This window comes from Tiliqua scincoides, chromosome 8, assembly GCF_035046505.1.
Source record: "Tiliqua scincoides isolate rTilSci1 chromosome 8, rTilSci1.hap2, whole genome shotgun sequence".
NCBI lineage: Eukaryota > Metazoa > Chordata > Lepidosauria > Squamata > Scincidae > Tiliqua > Tiliqua scincoides.
Window position 1 is genome coordinate 38,063,645 of NC_089828.1, and position 18,536 is coordinate 38,082,180.

Here is an 18,536-nt window from a genome sequence, read left to right on the forward strand (position 1 = left end):
ATCCTCCCAAATTTTCTGGTGATAAGGCTGAATGTTTCAGGATGAAGCATCCACTCAAATTAGTCCAGGTCCTGCCTGCTGAACCAGTCCACTGCTACACTGGACACCCCTAGAACATGGAGCTTGAATCTTATTGGTGCCAGGTTCCTCTCAATCCACAGGAACATCTGCTGCGCTAGCTTCTGTAAGGATACTGATCTCTCTCTTCCTGCCGACTGATGTAGACTTGAGGGTTTCCATTTTGAACTTTTGATGTTTCATCCACTTGTTTAGTCACTTCAGGTCAAGGATGGTCCTGCTGTCTCCCATCTTCTTTGGGACCATGAAGAGATGGGAGTACACCCTGTACTGATCTAATCCTCTGGAACAGGCTCTATAACTCCAATCTGCAGGAGTGGTGGATTGCCTGCAAGGTCTTCAAATGCTTGAGGTTGCAGTGGGGTCTGTGCACCTGCACAAATCTGTCCCAAGGAATAGGTCGTTGCTTGAGAGATTTCCCCAGTTGGACGGTCTCCCGAACCCATCTATCTGTTTTTGACAGGCCCCATTTGTTTGCAAAGAATTGCAGTCTGCCCCCCACTGGAAGACCTGTGGCGTCATTGGGGCTTGGAGTTCTTGGAAGCTGCGTGGTGCTGCTGCTGGACTTGTGGGTCTGCCAGGCAGATCTGCTGCCACTGGCCTGGGAGAAGGAAGAAAAGCTGCTGTGCTGGGGACGAAAGTTCAATTACCTTGCTTGGATCCCTGGAGGTGGTGTTGGAAAGCCTCCTTCTTGTCCTTTGTCTCAGAAGTGGTCCAACACCTCACCAAAGAGCTTGCCCCCCTTAAAGGGTAACCCCGTGAACTTGGAGTGAGATGTGGAGTCTACACCCCAGTTCCTAAGCCATGCACTCCTCCGGACAGCAACTTCAGCAGCCATGGCTCGTGCAGAGTCTTGCAGAGCATCAGCCGTGGAATCAGTGATGAAGGCTGTAGCTGAAGAGAGCTTGTGGAGATCACTTCTTGCTTGAGGAGGAACGTTGTAGTGGTCAAGCATGTCCTTGATGCACATGCTCGGACAAACAGGGAAGCAGCCACTGAGGCTCATGGGCTACTGCAGATGCTTTAAGGCCTTCCTTGCAGCCATCTCAATTCTCTTATTCACAAGACCCTTTGGAAGACTCAGGGTCCAAACCTATCCAATTTTCCACTCCCGGTGCAGCTGTGCCAATGGGGTTAGCACTGCATCCTGTGGTGGGGACACAGTCTCTGAGGCCTTCTCAAGGTATGTGAACATCTGTTCCCTTACTGTAGGGCTGATTTGTGGTTGCACCGGTGCTGAAAAGTTGGATAGGATTGGACCCTGTGTGTCTGATGGCGGAACTGAGGGAGAGACTAACGCAGCCACAGAAGCATTGACCACAAGGACCTTAAAAGGTTGCCTGTCCTCCTGTGTTAGGTTGTAAATTTTGTGGAGGGCTTACATCCCTACTTGTTCTTAGCGGTGTGCTCCCACTCCTTGTTAATTATCAGCTTAAAGGGTTGAGGAAGAGGAAAATCCTTAAGGGAACGCTATTGGAGTGGAAAGGCTGCAGAGGTCTCCCAGGAGATATCTGAGGTGGAAGCCTCCTTAGATTCCTAACCCTTGTTAAGCTCTAGGATTCTGACAACTTTAGAAAACATTTTTTGGAAGAGTTCAAGGGAGCGGCAGAAAGGGGAGCAAGCTGAGGGGGAGCAGGGAGGTTAGGAGTCTCAACCACCCTAGAAATTGTGGCAGCAGGTCAGTCTCTCAATTCTGGGCTCAATGTCTTCCCAGCTAAGTGCGGGAATGGGCTTGGGGCAAGGACCAGAGGTTCCTGCTGAACACTGGTGGGGTCCATCCCAGAAGAAAAGAGGCTATGTGGACTCAACAGTCAGATGTCTTCACTGCATTGGGATGCAGAAAAAAGCCTTTGCGGGCCTGCACATGCTAGCCACGTTGGGGGAAGGGTGACAATGCTGGGCTGCTCAGCTCAGGGGTGACCACAGAACTGCATTTTTTCTCCCTTGGAGCATGCACTGGAGGATCAGAAGCAGCTGTCTCCTGGTGGGCGCAGCGTCAGGACTTCAGAGAACAGGCAAGAGAGGAAGTTCAGTGCTGTAGGATCAGACCGATCCTGAGAAGAAGACCCCTTGCACCAGACAAAATGGCGGCCAGGTACCTTAGCAACCCAGATATAGGCTGTGATGCTGCCGTGTGCCCTCTACAGCAGCCCAGGTGCTTTGCGCCAATTCAAAATGGTGGGCGGGGCGCTCTGGTGGAGATGCGAAGCTGTCCCATGCCTCTCTCAACTGCCCAAGCACTTTGCGCCTAAATAAAATGGTGGGCGGGTGTGCAACAGGGAAAGAATCAGCCCTCAATTGCCTCTTAAAGTGATGCCATGCCACTGACAAGGCAGCTTGGGGTCCTGCAGCCTCCTGGTTTCTAAAAGAGACCCAGCACGATTCTGGCTATCTTCGGACACAAGGCCCTTTGAAAAAAATTTGGCTCAAGGAGCCACAGGAAGACTCCAACCTGTGCATTTGAGGCAAGGCCAGTCTGGGGATTCTGGGAGCTCCTCCTATCAGGAAGGTTTGTTCAACTGTTCTGCTTGCCTGCTTGAGAGAAGGAGCTTCATGCTTGCAAGAATTGGCTCTGCCATGGCACTCCCAGAGAAAGAAAAATTTTTAAACTCAGCATACTTCCACCACACCCATATGCTGCCCTGACACAGTTCAAATAAAGCAGCCATCATCCCCATGTGATGCCTTACTGCATGCATGCATGCACAAGCACATGCACAGAGCTAAACATGGGCTTGCTCAGATTTGTTCTCCCCGGTTTTGCATCCTCCACTTATAGCAGCTGGCCAAGGCAACAACATTCTGACCAAATCAGTAAGAGTCTGGTTGGGTGGCAGCCCTATCTGCTAGCTGGAGAGCCACAGCAATTAAAACACAGCCTAATGATGCTTTAAGAGTCTAGTATGGGCGCTGGGGGGGGGGGAACAGGCTGTAATGGTGCGTTACTGGCACATAAAAAGGATGGCAGCTGGTGGGGGCAACCTTTCATTGTTTGCTGGTCCCTCCTTGGCTGACACTCACCTGTTTACCATCACCCACAGAAGGAAATACAACAAGGCATGCAACAGAAGCCTCAGACCCCCTGTGGACAAGTACCATATGTGGAACTCAAGATGTTTCCTAATATTTTCACTAGGGCTTGTCCAATCCAGAGGATTTATAGTACTTGCCAATCACAGAGATTGGTACTGTAGGTATTGCAAACAGTGAGGATCTTGCCAAGAGTCTTGGAGTTCAGGTGGCAGCTTCCCAAGTCCTCCATTAAGTGCTCCTGTGGAAGGACACTGGGTAACATAAGAAGGTATTGGAAGTTTTTCCACATGTAAGTTCTTTTGTGAATGCAGGCATTTGCAGTAATATTAAGCATTTTTACAGTGCCTTTGGAGCCTGCAAAGCACTTCATGAGTACTACTGTAATACTATCCTCACATCACCTTGTAAGGTATGCACAAATTATTGTCCCCACACTGCAGCTGAGATGGAATGGCTTGCCGAAGGCCACCTGGGGAGTTCAGATCCAACCAGTCTCTTAGGCCAGTGGTTCTCACACATTTAGCACCAGGACCACCTTTTAGAATGAGAATCTGTCAGGACCCACCAGAAGTGATGTCATGACTGGAAGCGACATCATCAAGCAGGACATTTTTTAACTATCCTAGCCTGCAATCCTGCCCACGCCCACGAGTAAGTACCATTTATTATCCTTGTTAAAAGAATATACATAATAGCATGTTAAAATACAGATCTGTAACATTTCCCCAAATGCAGTCTAATATTAAAAATAAAACATTGAAATGAATACCTGAAATTGGCTCATGACCCACCTAGTGGGTCCCAACCCACAGTTTGAGAAACACTGTCTTAGGCACTATGCTAACCAGTTCTCTGTAAACGCACACATTTTTGAGCCAATGTCTTTAGATGGGTTTGTTTTGAAAACCAATATGGGACTGGGTCACTAGAAAATACAGAGCACAGATTGTGTGTATGACCATAAATGCATTGAATGAAACATGAGAACAACTGTACGTGTTTATGGATAAACAATATGTGTCTTCTTTTCATGAAATATTCCCTGTATTCAATAAATGTGGAGAGCAGGACTGTACCTGATGGGCCCACCCACTGACCACATCCCTGGATGCCATACATTCAGTGCACATTTGAACAAGGGAGTCTACCTACATACACCACAACAGTGGAAATCCTAGGGGTGTGCCTGGCAGGCATTTTGGTATCAGTAGAATGGGGCTAGAGCAGTGGTTCTAAAACTTTTCAGCACCAAGACCCACTTTTTAGAATGATAACACAGGCCAACACACATTTTGCTTCCTTAAACGTTACACCAATTCCTGGGTATATTTGGGGTGTTGATTCCAAAAATGGCATCTGTTTTGCCCTATCACATCTAGTTTTGGAGATATAGTATAGCCTCATTAGTGAATGGTTCAAATAGCTTCCTCATGAGGCAGCTGCTTGAACCATTCACTAATGAGGCTATACTATATCTCCAAAACTAGACGTGATAGGGCAAAATGGATGCCATTTTTGAAATCAGCACCTCAAATTCAGATCAAACCACCATAAAGTTTGGGAAAAACTTTTCTGACCCTCAATTTTGTAGGCCTGTGCAATCTGTCAAGATCCACTGGAAGTGATGTCATTAACCTTTAAGTGATATCATGGCTAGAAGTGAAATAATCAAGTAGGAAAATGTTCAACACCCCCATGTGATCAAATCAAAACTTTTAATATAAGTAAGTTAAAAGTTTACAATAAGTATAAATTTAAAAATTTATTTGAAGTAAATCAGAATCCTCCTAAACCTCCTCAGCAGTTGTTGATCTGTTTAAAAAAAATCCCCAAACATCCCAAAGGCTGCAATCCTATCCACACTTACCTGAGAGTAAGCCCATTAACTATCACTGTTAAAAGCATATGGGGAGAGTAGCCTGTTAAAAGTATAGTTCTGTAACATTTCCCCAAACGCAGTTACATACCATGCCAGCAAGTCTAATATATTAAAAAATAAAATACACATTGAAATGTATGGGAAACCTACCTGAAATTGGCTTGCCATCCACCTACTAGGTCCTGACCCACAGTTTGAGAAACATTGGGCTAGAGCAGTGGTATCCAAACTGGGGCGTCGCGACGCCCTAGCCTGTGGGTCCTGGCCTCTGCTCCCTTAAGGGGTGGGGGCAGCCAGGAGATGGGGAAGGCAGTGGCGTGATCCACAGGATTGTGCAGCTCAGGGGGGCTGCAGGGGCTTGGGTGCACTTGCCCAAGCCTCCTGCAGCCTCCCGGGGGTGCAGGGCGCCCTGCGCAACCTTTGGCAGGGCTCCCCAGGTCAGGAAAAGTGAAAGTGGAGCGATTGCGCCCCGCTCCGCAAAACCGGAAGCGGGGCACGATCACTCCGCTTTCCCTTCTGACGGGGCTGCAGGGACTGGGGTGTACCCTCCAGTCCCTGCAGCAGCTGTCCCTGTGTGCGGGGAGCCCTACGCGAGCACCTGCAGGGCACCCCAAGTCAGGGAAAGGGAGAGTGAGGCGATCGCGCTCCGCTTCCACTTTTGCAGAGGCAGAGCAGATTGCCCCACTCTCCCTTTCCCTGACCTGGGCGCCCTGCAGGTGCTCGCACAGGGCTCCCGCACATAGGGACAGCTGCTGCAGGGACTGGTGAGTGCATCCCAGTCCCTGCAGCCCCCTGAGTGACATGATCCTGGGGATTGCATCACTGCCTTCCTCCTGCCCCGCTGCCTCCCCCGCCCCCCGCCCCCACAAAGACTTATTGCTGGTTTCAAACTCCCGGAGAGTTTGAATACCGCAGGGCTAGAGGATGCAGTCCCACTCCCTCTCCTTGCATTCAGTGAATCCAGGGAGAAGAAACATAAAGAAGAGGGCTCACATGTTCGCTGCGTACAGACAGAATGCAACAGGTAACAAGAGCTGTTGAATACCGTAATAAGGAGTGCATCCTGGTCTCACCCTCAGTATGGTACAAGATGTGGATGAAGGGGACTGAAATGGAACTAATGTAAAAAAGAGACAGTAGGGCAATGGATTGAAAAAGAAAGCTTTTACAAGGAAAATAAAAGCAGGCTACAAGTGTGAGAAATATAGTTATATCAAGCACCTATACACTGGTGTCACCAACATCTTCTTCAGTAGATCTCTTTAGAGTCCCTAGAGCAGCCATTTTCAACTGGTGTGCTGCGATGTGTGCCACAAGAATTTGGGGGAGGGTCATTTTTAGTAGGGCCACTGAGGGATGTGAGCCCCTGCTGTCAGTGGGTGCACCTTGTCAATTGTCAAAAAACTGATGGAGCGCCTTCACAATTTTAGCATCTTGTCTGTGTGCTGTGAGATGAAAAAGGTTGAAAATCGCTGCTAGAGGCTGCTGTCTGATTTATAAATGCCAAGGGGTGTGGCTGTAATGGTGATTGGGCAGCAGTGCTCCCCCAGTAGCGGCCTGTTTAACCCTTGATGCACATAGCCGAATCTGCCTATCAGTTTCACAAACCACCAAAAACTGGGTCATAACCCACTGGTGGGTCCTGGACCCACAGTTTGAGAACTACTATTCTAGATTAAAACTCAGAGATTTCCCCCATCATTTGTAAATCCCAAGGAAGCAGAAGGGCTGTGGACTCAAAGGTAACACACCTGCTCTGCATAAAGAGATGCCAGGTTGAATCCCAGAAATTCAAGGTAGGGCTGGAAAAGACCTAGAGAGAGTGGAAACAATACTGACCTAATATGGGCCCAGGGTCTGACTCAGTAGAAGGCAAGCTGATATGTTTCGGACAATAAGAATGTCTAAGTATCATCACCCTCAACATGAGCTACTAGTATTTCCATGAAAACACAATTCTGGGCACACCAGATGTCAGGCAATGTTCCAGAATGATTGAATGCTCCAACATCATCCATCCAATATAGCAGAATGAACTACTCTCAGCTGAGGCTGATTGGAAGGTGGCAATCCTAGGCAACTGATCAGGCAGAGATGAAACAGGCCGCCTCCCCTTTTGAAGGCAGGCAATTCAGTGATATGAATTGGATGATGCAGAGATATAGCAGAAATACCTACCCCCCTCCCAGAGTGGATTACTGGAACAAAGCAAAAGCACTAGACCAGGCGGAGACACAGTGTGTAACCTCTTCTGGGGTGGGGCACTTTGGGTTGACTACGTAATCTTAGTTAATGCAAGTTCAAGGCCCTTTAGCATGCCCTGGCACACAAGTGGGTGCCTGTACTAAGACAGATCCCCCCTCCCCAAACATCATAAATAAATGGAAATGTACCAAGTTCAGTCAATACACATGGTCCCACCTTGCCTCCTGGGGCACACCGAGATAAGCCATGCCCTGCCTCAGATGATGGATGATGGCCTGCTTATACTCCCAGCTGCAAAAATCCTCAAGAAAGTGACATTTGCTGCTCACTTTGTGATACAAGGCAAAGTACAAAACAATGACAAGTGTCAAGTACCTCAGAAATGCTGCACCCAGAGCAAATGAATGTTCAGCACCAACCAATGCAGAAACATGGGGGATCATGTCAAGCTGCATGAACTGTTTGGCTGTTTGTCCAAATGAAATTCTGTCTTCAATAGAGTGTGTGTTGGGGGGGGGGGGGCAACAGAAGAAGCTACACATTTTCTTCCTAGTAGTAGATTCTCCTTACCTGACTCAGACCCTTGGTACATTTAGCTCTGTACTGTATACATTGACTGACAGCAGGATCTTCCCAAGCCCTCCTGGGAGATGCCAGGGAGTTATGAGTCTTTACATGCTGTGTTCCACAGAAGCCTGTCTCTTCTCAACAAGACATATAGCTACCTCGATGCAGCTCACAAGAAAGCTGAAATCCAGCCCCAAAGTGACAATTCATTGGGAAAAAAACACAAAGCTGCAGAGAATTACACACAGCTGGCATATGGAAAACTTTGCTGCTGTCAGCGTCAGAGTATTCAACATTTCAAAATCTTACAAAGTGCAAATGCTGTGTGTTAATCTGTATTTTGTTAATATTCAGAGGAAGCTTCCAACGGTCAAAGGGGGTGAAATAAAATTGAAATAAATGTCCATCTTCTGCCAGAATTGTTTTCCCTACTAAATGGAAATGGTTTCGCTTTAAAAAAAGAGAGAGATTTAAAAAATATTTCAAATGTGGATAAGCTAATCTACCCCAGCCTCCAGACAAAAAAACCCCACCAATTACAATTTTTGATACAAGCATCCCCCATATACAAGTCCCATGTCCACAATTCTCAAGTACTCCCCCCCCCCATCACGCACATAACTCACCTCTCTTTGTCTGCAAACAATTTGCAAAAGGAAGATGTTTTTTCCTTCTTTTTGCTTTGGAACAGGAAGCAGATAGCGAGAACCTAGACTCATAGTTGCTAGAGAAATGCTACAGAAGGCAATAGTGAGAATGCTAACAGGAAATCCTCTGCTGTTTCCTGTTAGTGTTCTCATTGTTGCCTCCTGTGCCATTTCTCTAGCAGCTATGAATCTAGGTTCTCACTGTCTGCTTCCAGTTCCAAAGTGAAAGGAAGAAAAAAAGAAAAAGAGAGGCGAGTCATGAGCACAGTCGGGGGGGGGGGGGGTTCTGCTATCCACAGTTTTAGTTATCTGTGTAGCGGCTGGAGCAGTATCCCCCAAAGATATGGGGGGGGGGGGAAAATAACCTTGATTCTCACTCACATGATTACTCTAATGTAAGCACATTGCAAATTGAAGTCTTAATCTCAGGGAGAAAACATCAAAGTGTATAGATCTGCCTAATCAAAGAATTTACCTCTCAGGACAGTGAGTTTGGCATTGACAGTAATCTCTGCTACAGAATTCTGGGCAACGCATTCATAAACATTCTCATCCCTTGGGGTGCGAAGGGGCTGAATCCTCAGGACGGCACCAGCGCCTTCATCAAATTCAATTGTCTAAGAAAGGAAAAGGCAGGAGAAAAAACAAGTGAGAGTCAACCCACATTGCATGGTATCTGGTCTGTTTCTGTGCAAATTCTAATCTTCTCTGAATTGCAGGTGAGGTCTTGCAAAGATATTGTTCACCTTTTTTCAGTACTAGGTCTTGAGCCCACTAGGTTCTTGAACTGGGAGCTGGAGGAACGTCAGGCAGGAACTTTGCCTGAGCATCTGACCAAAGAAGCAATCTAAAGGGAAATAGCCATACTAGCCAAGGAAAAGTTCCTGCACCAGTAAACCAGAAAGGACCAATAGTTTCTCCTTAACCCCTATGAAAACTTCTAGGATAGGTTTATTCACTAGCCTGAACAGAAAGATCAACTGATGCTATCTACAAACCAGCCTCCATTGCCCAGGATCAGCTTTGCCCTGATAGGCAGCAGCAGGGATGTTATAGTGTTTGCAAACAGGCCTACTTTGAGGTAAGCAGCTCAGCTCTAAGCAAAGCTTCTCTGAACATTTAAGAGCCAACAGCATGAGTTTGGAAGTCTCAGAAAAGCTCTAAATGCAATGTAGTAGCTGATATTATGTATCAGGAAAGACACAAGGCATGAGGAAAGAAAAACATTAAGTGTTGTACGTGTTTTCAAAGAACCAGAGGGACACAGCTTTGGAAATCAGGTATGCTTTGCTGTAAGCAACTGAGCTCTTGCAGTTTCTCTTGATTCTCTTAAAAATGTAGTTCTGAAAAAAATCTAAAAATGATACAGCAGCTGAGAGGATATGTAACATGAGGCAAGGAAAGTATCGAGTGCTCTACATGTTTTCAAAGCAGCAGACTAGCAGCAGCTGGGAAACAAAGTTGGTAGAAGATGGCTAGAAACTTCCCTTCTTCCCTTCTTCCCCCTTCTTCCCCTAAAAAAGACAAATCTGGCAACAGTTTATTGATTCAGATGTCTGACTCCACATTGCATGGCTGGCATTTGTGAATGTATGAAACACCTTCTCTTTGAGAACTTGAGCAAACATATCAACCTTGGGGAAAAACAAATACTGGAAATGTTGAGGATGATAAAAAAATCACCTCACTTCCATTCAATGCAGAATTAAAGTTCACAGTGGTTCCCAAACTGTGTGCCATGGTGCCTTCAGGCACTGGGGTGCACTCACAGGAGCGCCACGGGATGTCCCCAGTGGCCCCTCCTACCAGTTCTCCTGGATGCCACCATCTTGGATCACGTGAAATCTTGCAAGATTTGGGCACCACCATCTTGGATCACATTTTGTGTGATCCAAAATGATGGCACAAGGCTGGGCCTGGAAGATGAGGCTCTGGGGGCATGTGACCCTGTTAAGCTTGGGGACCACTGGTCCAACAGATCAAAGCGAGCGAGCTAGTGCATGTACGTTATTACATTTATATTCTACTAGCCTCCCCAACAGCCTCACCTCTCCAAGTTTATCATCACAACAACCTTGTAAAATAGATTGAGGTCACTGACCTAGGTCAGTGGTTCCTAAACGTTTTAGCACCAGGACCAGAAAAGACCCTCAAACATTTATCTCCCTATATTTATGCATGCTTGCAAACCTCAGGAGCTCAGCTCCTTGCAGGGCAGTTAGCAGCTACAGTATCTGATTTCTGAATAGCCTCACAGTTTGAGGTAATTAGTTGTCTGATCTTTCCATCACCCTTTGGTGACCCACCAAAAATCAGGCCATGACCCACCAGAGGGTCCTGACCCACAGTTTGGGAAGCACTGGCCTAGACAACTGCGTGTCAGCCAAATTTGAATTCAGGTTCTCTTGAATGAATCCAGCATTCTGTCCACTGCCCCACCCTGGTTCTACCTCTTAACCCACAGATCACTTAATTTTTAAGGTAACTTTACCAATTGCCCTTGGTATCTTTCCTAACTCTTCTCAACACAGAGATTGAAATGACTTACCTCAAACCTTTGTGAGTTGACTTTCTTCCCCTTCTTGTTCCAGGTGACCCTTGGTTTTGGGTCTCCCGTTGCTTGGCATACAAAGGACGCCACCCCTCCTGAGACCCCAATCTGGTCTACGGGATTCTTGATAAATTCAGGGGGACCTTTGCAACAGAAGAGGGGGAGAAAGAAAATGCCAGTAAAAAGGTTTGTTAGCAATAATTGATCTTACAACCTGCACATTTCAAATTCACTGGGCCAGCCTCATGTCTCTTCTGTGCTATATGCAGAAAACCAGATGCTGTCTGTTTTGCTGCTTTCCTTAGTCCTTCAGACAGCCTGTCAACCTTATTTTTAGCTTTAAAAGCACTGCACGATCCTTTATCTATTCCGTCTTCACCTTATTGATTAAAAAGAAATACAACCTTGCTTTGCTTGCTTGCTTGAGGGGAAGGATAGGGGAGGGGCAGGGATGGAACTCGCTTAGCGATGTCACTGGCACCAACCCATCAGTGTTGTGCACTTCTAGTCATAGTCCCCCTAAATTCAACCCTTGAAAAAAGGAAGTACAGGCATGCCCTTGCCTCCGGAGGCTCTTCTGAAACCCGCAGAGGCTGCAGACATCCATCTGTGGCCACTGCCATTGAGGGCAAAAAAAGTGATTTCCGTTTTTGTTTTTTGTAAAACTGGAAGTGACATATTGAAAAGGCATTATGAGGGCCGGGGAAGCCACTGGGAGCCTCATAATGCCTTTTAAAAGGTATAAAAAAGTCATTTCCGGTTTTATAGAAAAACTGGAAGTTGTGGTGTTTTTTTTTGTTTTTTTTTTGCCTAGATGGCTATGCTGAGACCCATGAGTGGACATGGGTCCTCAAGAGAGTCACTGGGAGGGAGGGGCCTCACATCCACAGATAAGCAAAACCGCAGATATAGGATCCACGGATACAGGGGCCCTGTATATTTCAGTCACACGCAGTAGTTCTTTAAATTGAGTGCATTGTTGCACAATCATTATACTTGTATTATCTTCTGCCTCTGGGGCTGCCTCCTTGGGTAAGTTGGGGGCCCAGGCACAGGGGGAGGCCCTGATAGGGACAAAAAAAAGCAAACAAGCAAACAAAAAAACAAATCCTGTAATTATAAGGGACTCAATATTCTCCTGTTATTTGTTTATTAGTTTTACTTGAGAGACAGAGAGAGAGAGAGAGAGTTCTTCGAAGTTCACTCTGGTTTTTCCTTCCTCCTTGAGAAATATTGCTCCTGAATTTTATTTATTTATTTAATTTAAAAGATTTTTATGCTGCTTTTCTAAAAACCCCAAACGGTGTACAACAACACAAATACAGGTTGTCCCTAGTTATCCAAAGGGGTTCCACTCCAGAACCCCTAGTGGATAAAAAAAACTATGGATTAAAAAACAGTGGAAACATAGATTTAAAGACCCACTTCCAGGATTTTTGCCCCTCCATTGCTCCTAATGGAATAAGGTTGTGCATCAACATCTGCAGGGGTTTGATTCTGAAACTCCCTGCTGATACCATAAAATGTGTTAAATAAAAGCAGTTAAAAAAATAAAAAGTGCATCCCTTTACAATTGTGGATTAAAAACAGCTTTTCTTACTATTGTAAAGAGGCAGTCAACAATTAGAAATGCAAAGGACCCCCTGCCTTCGTCTGGCTCAGCTGAAGAATGGAATGATTGCCTGCATTACTCTACAATTGCCTGCATGTCTCTCTACAACAGTAAGAAAAGCTGTTTTTTAAACCGTGATTTTAAAGGGATGCATTTTTCCCCTTCTCCAGGGATCAGCACATTCCTTCTCATTTGCGGTGGCCATTCACGTTGAGTCAAATCTGTGTATAAAAAATCCCTGTATAACAAGGTTCTGGATCTGTACATCATTAAAACAGTGGAATACAATATTAAAATAAAACCATTAAAACTATCAAAACAATTTTTTAAATAACAATAAAAGAGCAGATAGCAGATAAAAATGTATAGCAGCATAAAAGTTAAAGGGTTCCTAGGGATTACCCTCCTCCCCAAAGGCCAGGTGAAACAGATGGGTCTTCAAACCTAGCCAGAAACCACAGACCAAAGAAGCTGCCCTCAGATCTTCTGGCAGCTGGTTCCAGAGGTGTGGTGCCACAACCAAAAAGGCCCTGTAACTTGCTGCCACCCCCCTGGGGACACACATGAATATATGGGCGTCCCTGGGGTATCCTAGTCCTATCCCGTATAGGTCTTTAAGGGCGCAATCCTAAAATGCCTTTGGGCTGGCACAAGTCCCTTGCACCAGCCCAGGAGGGTCGCAAACGTGCTGTAAACATTTGCACCTTCTCATGAGCAAGCCATGCCAGTGCACAGAGGTGCGCTGGAGCACAGAGGCTGCATCCAGCCTCTGTGGTGGTTTGCCCCAGGTAGGTTGCATTGGCCAAGTTCAGCCAACGCAAGGGTCTAGGGAGGGCGGGGAGGAGGCAAATAAGAGGCGGGAGGCAGACATTTCAGGGAGGGGGAGGGCAGGCAGAGGGCGGTCCCAGGGGCAGGCGGGGAGCGGGAGGTGGGGCTGGGACCCGGCTGTTATGTCAGATCCCAATTCCATTCCTCAGCAGCGTAGAGCAGCTACAAGCTACTCTGCTTTCCTTGAATTTGGACCTCTGGAGGTGACACAAGTCCAAGGGGACCCATTGAGGCTGCAGTGGCTTACCCGGGGGAGGGGTAAGGGGTGAGTTTCCTGTTGCCTCCAGCTGAGCCACTTTTGGCCCCTATCTTGCTCTGGATACAGCGCAGGCCAGGATTGCGCTGTTAAGGTCATCACCAACATCTTGAATTGGGTTTGGAAAGGAATGGGCAGCCAGGGCAGCCACTGGAGCAATGGCATAACAGATTTGGCATGCAGACCCTCAGTGACCAACCGAGCCACCGCATTCTGCACTAACTGCATCTTCCGAACCGTTTTCAAGGGTAGTCCCAAGTAGAATATATTACAGTAGTCTAACTGAGATGTCACTAGGGCATGGACCACCATCGCCAGATCCAACTGACACAGGTATGGCTGCAGCTGGCACACCAGCCGAAGCTAGGACGCTCTTGCCACAGATGCCACCTGAGCATCCAGGGACAGATGTGGGTCCAGGAGGTCTCCCTGGCTGCAAACCTGCTCCTTCAGAGGGAGTGCTACCCATCCAGAGTAAATTATAGGTATAATACCTGCATAACCGCCTTCCAGATCAGACCTCTTTCTTATCTGGATTTAATATTAGCCCTCATCTAGGTCTCAACTGCTTCCAGTCAGTACCCCAGAACTTCAACAACCCCCTTGGAAAGTTGTGGAAAAGAAAGATAGAGCTGGGTGTCATCCGCATATTGGTGACACCCAAGACCCCAGATGACCTCTCCCAGCAGCTTCACGTTAAACCAACATGGGGGACATTTCACAAGTCAACGGCCAGGGAGCCAAACAGGTGTCCCCCAGACTCACCATCTGGGTCCGCCCTGTCAAGAAGGAGTGGAACCACTGCAAGACAGTGCCTCCAAGCCCCAACTCAATCAGCCAGTCCAGAAGGACACTATGGTCGATAGTGTCAAAGGCCACTGAGAAGTCCAGCAGGACCAACGGGGATGCATTCCCCCTGTCTAGTCCCCAGCACAGGTCATCTAACAAGGCAACCAAGGCTGTCTGGGAAAAGAATCCCAAATAACTGGACAGATACTTGCCTGAGGGACATCTATTGACTCTGTCAAAATGGCGTCCAATTTGAGCTGAATCTGAGCGACTTATTCACAAAATTCTTTGCAAAAGCATCACAGTGGGTCTGAGGAGAATCTCCCTGAGATTCTCAAACAACAAGCCCTGAACAATGCGGGGCAGCTCCACTGGACAACATTCTGCCTTGGCAATGGCGGCAGAGAAGAAATCCTTCTTAGCTGCCATCACTGCTGCAAAGGCACTGAGTTGTGATTTTCCCTGGGTTTGGTCAGATTTGTCCCAAGTCTTCCTCCAGCACTGCTCTAGACATCTGTTGAGCCATTTCATCGTCCTAAGCTCCTCAGTAAACCAAGAAGCTGACCAAGCTCCATGACCCAGCCGAGGTCACATAGGAGCCATTTCTATGTACATGAAGTTCTATTTAATTCTTATGTAACCACCACACTTCTGTGAGCCCATGGCAGCCTTTTGAAATATTTAGACTTCTAGAGGTGTCAGCTTTTAGGGCTAGAGTAATGTCAACTGTTGCTGTATACTAACTACAGGTTATTCCCCATATCCGTGGGGGATAGATTCAAGCTGCCACTGTGGACCCTACAAAAACTGGCTCACAAAATTCTCCCTGTCATAGAAATGACTTATCTGTCTCTGATTGCAGCCGTCCCGTAGATGTCTCCTGCGTCTTCCAGGAAGCTGGAAGCACTAACAGGAAGCAAGTTGGAGGGCTGAAAACAACACATGGTGTTGTTTTCAGTCCTCCAATATGCTTCCTGTTAGCGCCTCCTGCTTCCTGTTAGCATTTGCAGACAGCAAAGAGAGGGCGAGACACAGGAGGTATCAACAGGAGGGCTGCAATCTGAGACAGATAAGTCATTTGCATGATGGGGGTAATCTGTGAACAACAGATAAAGGGGGACACCTGTATTTGTTCTCTTGGATCCTGTTGCAGAACACAGAAGTTGGTTGGCTGGAGACGGTGGTTGAGAGTTCCTGGCATTTATCCTCTTCACCCAAGCTTCACATTTCCCTCAACAGCAGGAACTGATGCAGTAGGAAGAAGGAAGAAGAGGGGTTGCAAATTGGACAAATATATAGATCTAAGAACAGCTATTGTTCAGGAATATCCAGGAACAGCTTTTGGTCACTGGAGTTAAGCAGAGCCTCCAAGTAAAAAAAAACAACAAAGCATATCCAAGAGTACACACATGATATGTACAATGGTTCCTTGATATCAGTGGGGATTTGTTCCTGGACCCCCTACAGATACCAGATTCCATGGATAATTAAATCTGCAAGGGGACCCACACTAGCAACCGGAAGTGCCTCTCCAAAGCATTTGGGGGGAGGGTCTTCTGAGGCACAGCAAGGCCATATGTAACCTCTCCATGCTTCAGATCACCTCCTGGATACAACCAGAAGGTACTTCTGGCCATGTCCAGGAGGTCTTTGAGGCTCTCCAGACGCAGGCACAGCACCCACGATGTATCAAATCTATGAGTGTTGAACCTGTAGATAAGGAGAACCCACCATACAGAATACCAAAAAGAAAAAAGTAGAATTAAAAGTAAACCCAACTAAAATGCCAGGAAGCAAAAAAGGGGTTTGCCTGGCACAGAGAAACAGCAGGCTAGGCACCACGCCAAGGGCCCTTCAAAGACTGGAAATCCAAGAAGAAGTTTCAGGTTTTGGTTGCCTCTCACCTTGCCTTACTCATTCATTCATTCCACCTTTATTGGCATAAACAATCCATCAAGAAAACAAAATTAAAACATTCAAGGTAGCCACCAGTCATTGATCAGGCATAGAAATACAGAGGAATTTACGCCTCAACAGTACCTTAAATAAATATTTTGCAACATTTGATGAGTGACACTCATTTCTCCCGTCCAACAAGTACCGGACCAAGTCTGTATCTGAACCATGAAAGTTTTCCAGGAATGGATATAGAAATCGATGGCGTAAATCAATATAGTGGGTACAATACAATAGTACATGGGTCAAGGACTCTTTTGAGGTCAGGTCGCAAGAACATGACTGGGGACTCTCCAATGGTCTATTAAATCTTGCTCTTAGCATGTTTGTAGGTAAGATATTAAACCTACCCAGCGTAAAGGCTCTACAAATCTGAGGTGAACACATGAACAATAGATAGCTTGAACCCAAATCAGAGGGCCATGAAAGACCAAAATATAGAGGTGAACAAGACTTACGGGCTGCAGCTTGCAAATCCTGTTTCTCTAGGTTAGGCACCAAGCCAAGGGCCCTTCAAAGACTGGCAGTCCATGAAGAAGTTTCAGGCTCTGGTTGCCTCTCACCTTGCCTTACCAACACCAGGGGAACACAGAGATGATATGTTTACTAATGAGTTCATGGAGAATAAATATATCAATGGGTTTTAATCATGACAGCAACATGCCAGCTCCAAGGTTGAAAGCAGTTTGAATTCCATTTGGGGAGGAGCAACAAGGTGGGAGGGTAAGACTTGCCACCTTCATGTCCTGCTCATGGGATTCTCAGATCTGGATGCTGCACCTGTCGTCTGATCCAGCAGGGTCCTTCTTATGAAAAGGGACACCAAGGCAGACTCTTAAGCATCAGACAGGTTTGTATGGGAGAAGGATGTGCTTAATGGATTTAAGTCCAAAGGCTGCTCAGGCCTTCAGTCCAAAGGGTGCTCAGAAAAGACCCAATAGCAAGTGCCACTTTTAAAACTGGCAATAAAATGCTCCATTCCAGATACTAGGAAAATCAGGGGTGACATCTTCTCATTAGCTAATTGAGACTCATACAACAGCACTACTGTATACAGGACAAGATAGACCTTTCACCATAGTTATTTGCAACATTCATCAGGTGAATAGTAGCAACATTTAAGCCAAGTTTTTGGCTTGAGGATCTGAAAAGATTCTGGAGCTAGAGAGACAAAGCCAAAGGGGTCATAGAGCTGCTGGCCTCCTTTCCTTGTGCATTGATGCTCATTTTCTCTCTCTCTCTCTCTCCAGCAGCTAATTATCTATGTTTCTCCCACTTCCGGTCTCTAGGGAACATTAGTTGCAAAGGATTCACCAAGGCAATTCTAACGTGTTTCTTCCCCAGTTTTGAACTACAGTACATGACACAGCCACTACAGTGCTGGGCTGGAATATGGCTCAACAAATGCTTACAAACATTCCATGTCAAAAGCAAAAGAACAACCCAGTAGTTCAAGGAGAGAATAAATAAGTGACAGATGGAAATTGCAAAGTAGATGCCACCAAAAGTTTGGACAAATAATATTTAATTGGCACAGAAAAAGGGAGTAGTGTAGGTATCTAAGAGCGCAATCCTAACCAACTTTCAAGCACTGACATAGCTTTGCCAGTGTGGTGTGCATTGCATCCTGCAGTGGGGAGGCAGTCAAGGAGGCCTCCTCAAGGTAAGGGCATGTTTGTTACCTTACCTTGGGGCTGCATTGTGGCTAGGTCAGTGCTGGAAAGTTGGTTAGCCCTAAATAATATGCTGCATTCCTAAATCTCGGTGTCAACACACACAAAAATCGCTATTCGTGGAGCAGGGTCTCAGCAGAAAATCTTCACAGGCTGATATGGAAGTATATGGATCTTCTCTCTCTCTCTCTCTCATCAATGTTGAGCAATATTTATCCAATGCAGCAAAGTCACTTCCTGTGCAGAAGTACAGTGCTTAATCACGTCACTCTAACCCAGATCTATCACTGATTGGCTATGTGTGGGAGGGACAGATTCCATTCTGTAAAGTCTATGGTGTGGGAAGGACAACATATTCGTATATACAGGTCCAGCCTTGTTATACACGGATTTTTTTATACACAGATTTGGCTCAACATGAATGGCCACTGCAAATAAGAAGAAATGTGCTGATCCCTGGAG

General features: G+C 46.4%; 1 protein-coding gene across 5 annotated transcripts in view; it reads right to left on the bottom strand.

Annotated features, from left to right (window-relative positions):
* The window catches only part of PTPRS (protein tyrosine phosphatase receptor type S), a 442,958-nt gene that overhangs the window by 198,681 nt on the left and 225,741 nt on the right, over positions 1-18,536 (bottom strand). For all 5 annotated transcript variants that reach the window (XM_066635289.1, XM_066635292.1, XM_066635290.1 and 2 more), the window contains exons 3-4: positions 10,958-11,103; positions 8,885-9,026 (exon numbers count right to left, since the gene is read on the bottom strand). In XM_066635289.1, coding sequence (XP_066491386.1) covers positions 8,885-9,026; positions 10,958-11,103 — 288 coding nt within the window. The remainder of the gene's footprint in view (positions 1-8,884; positions 9,027-10,957; positions 11,104-18,536) is intronic.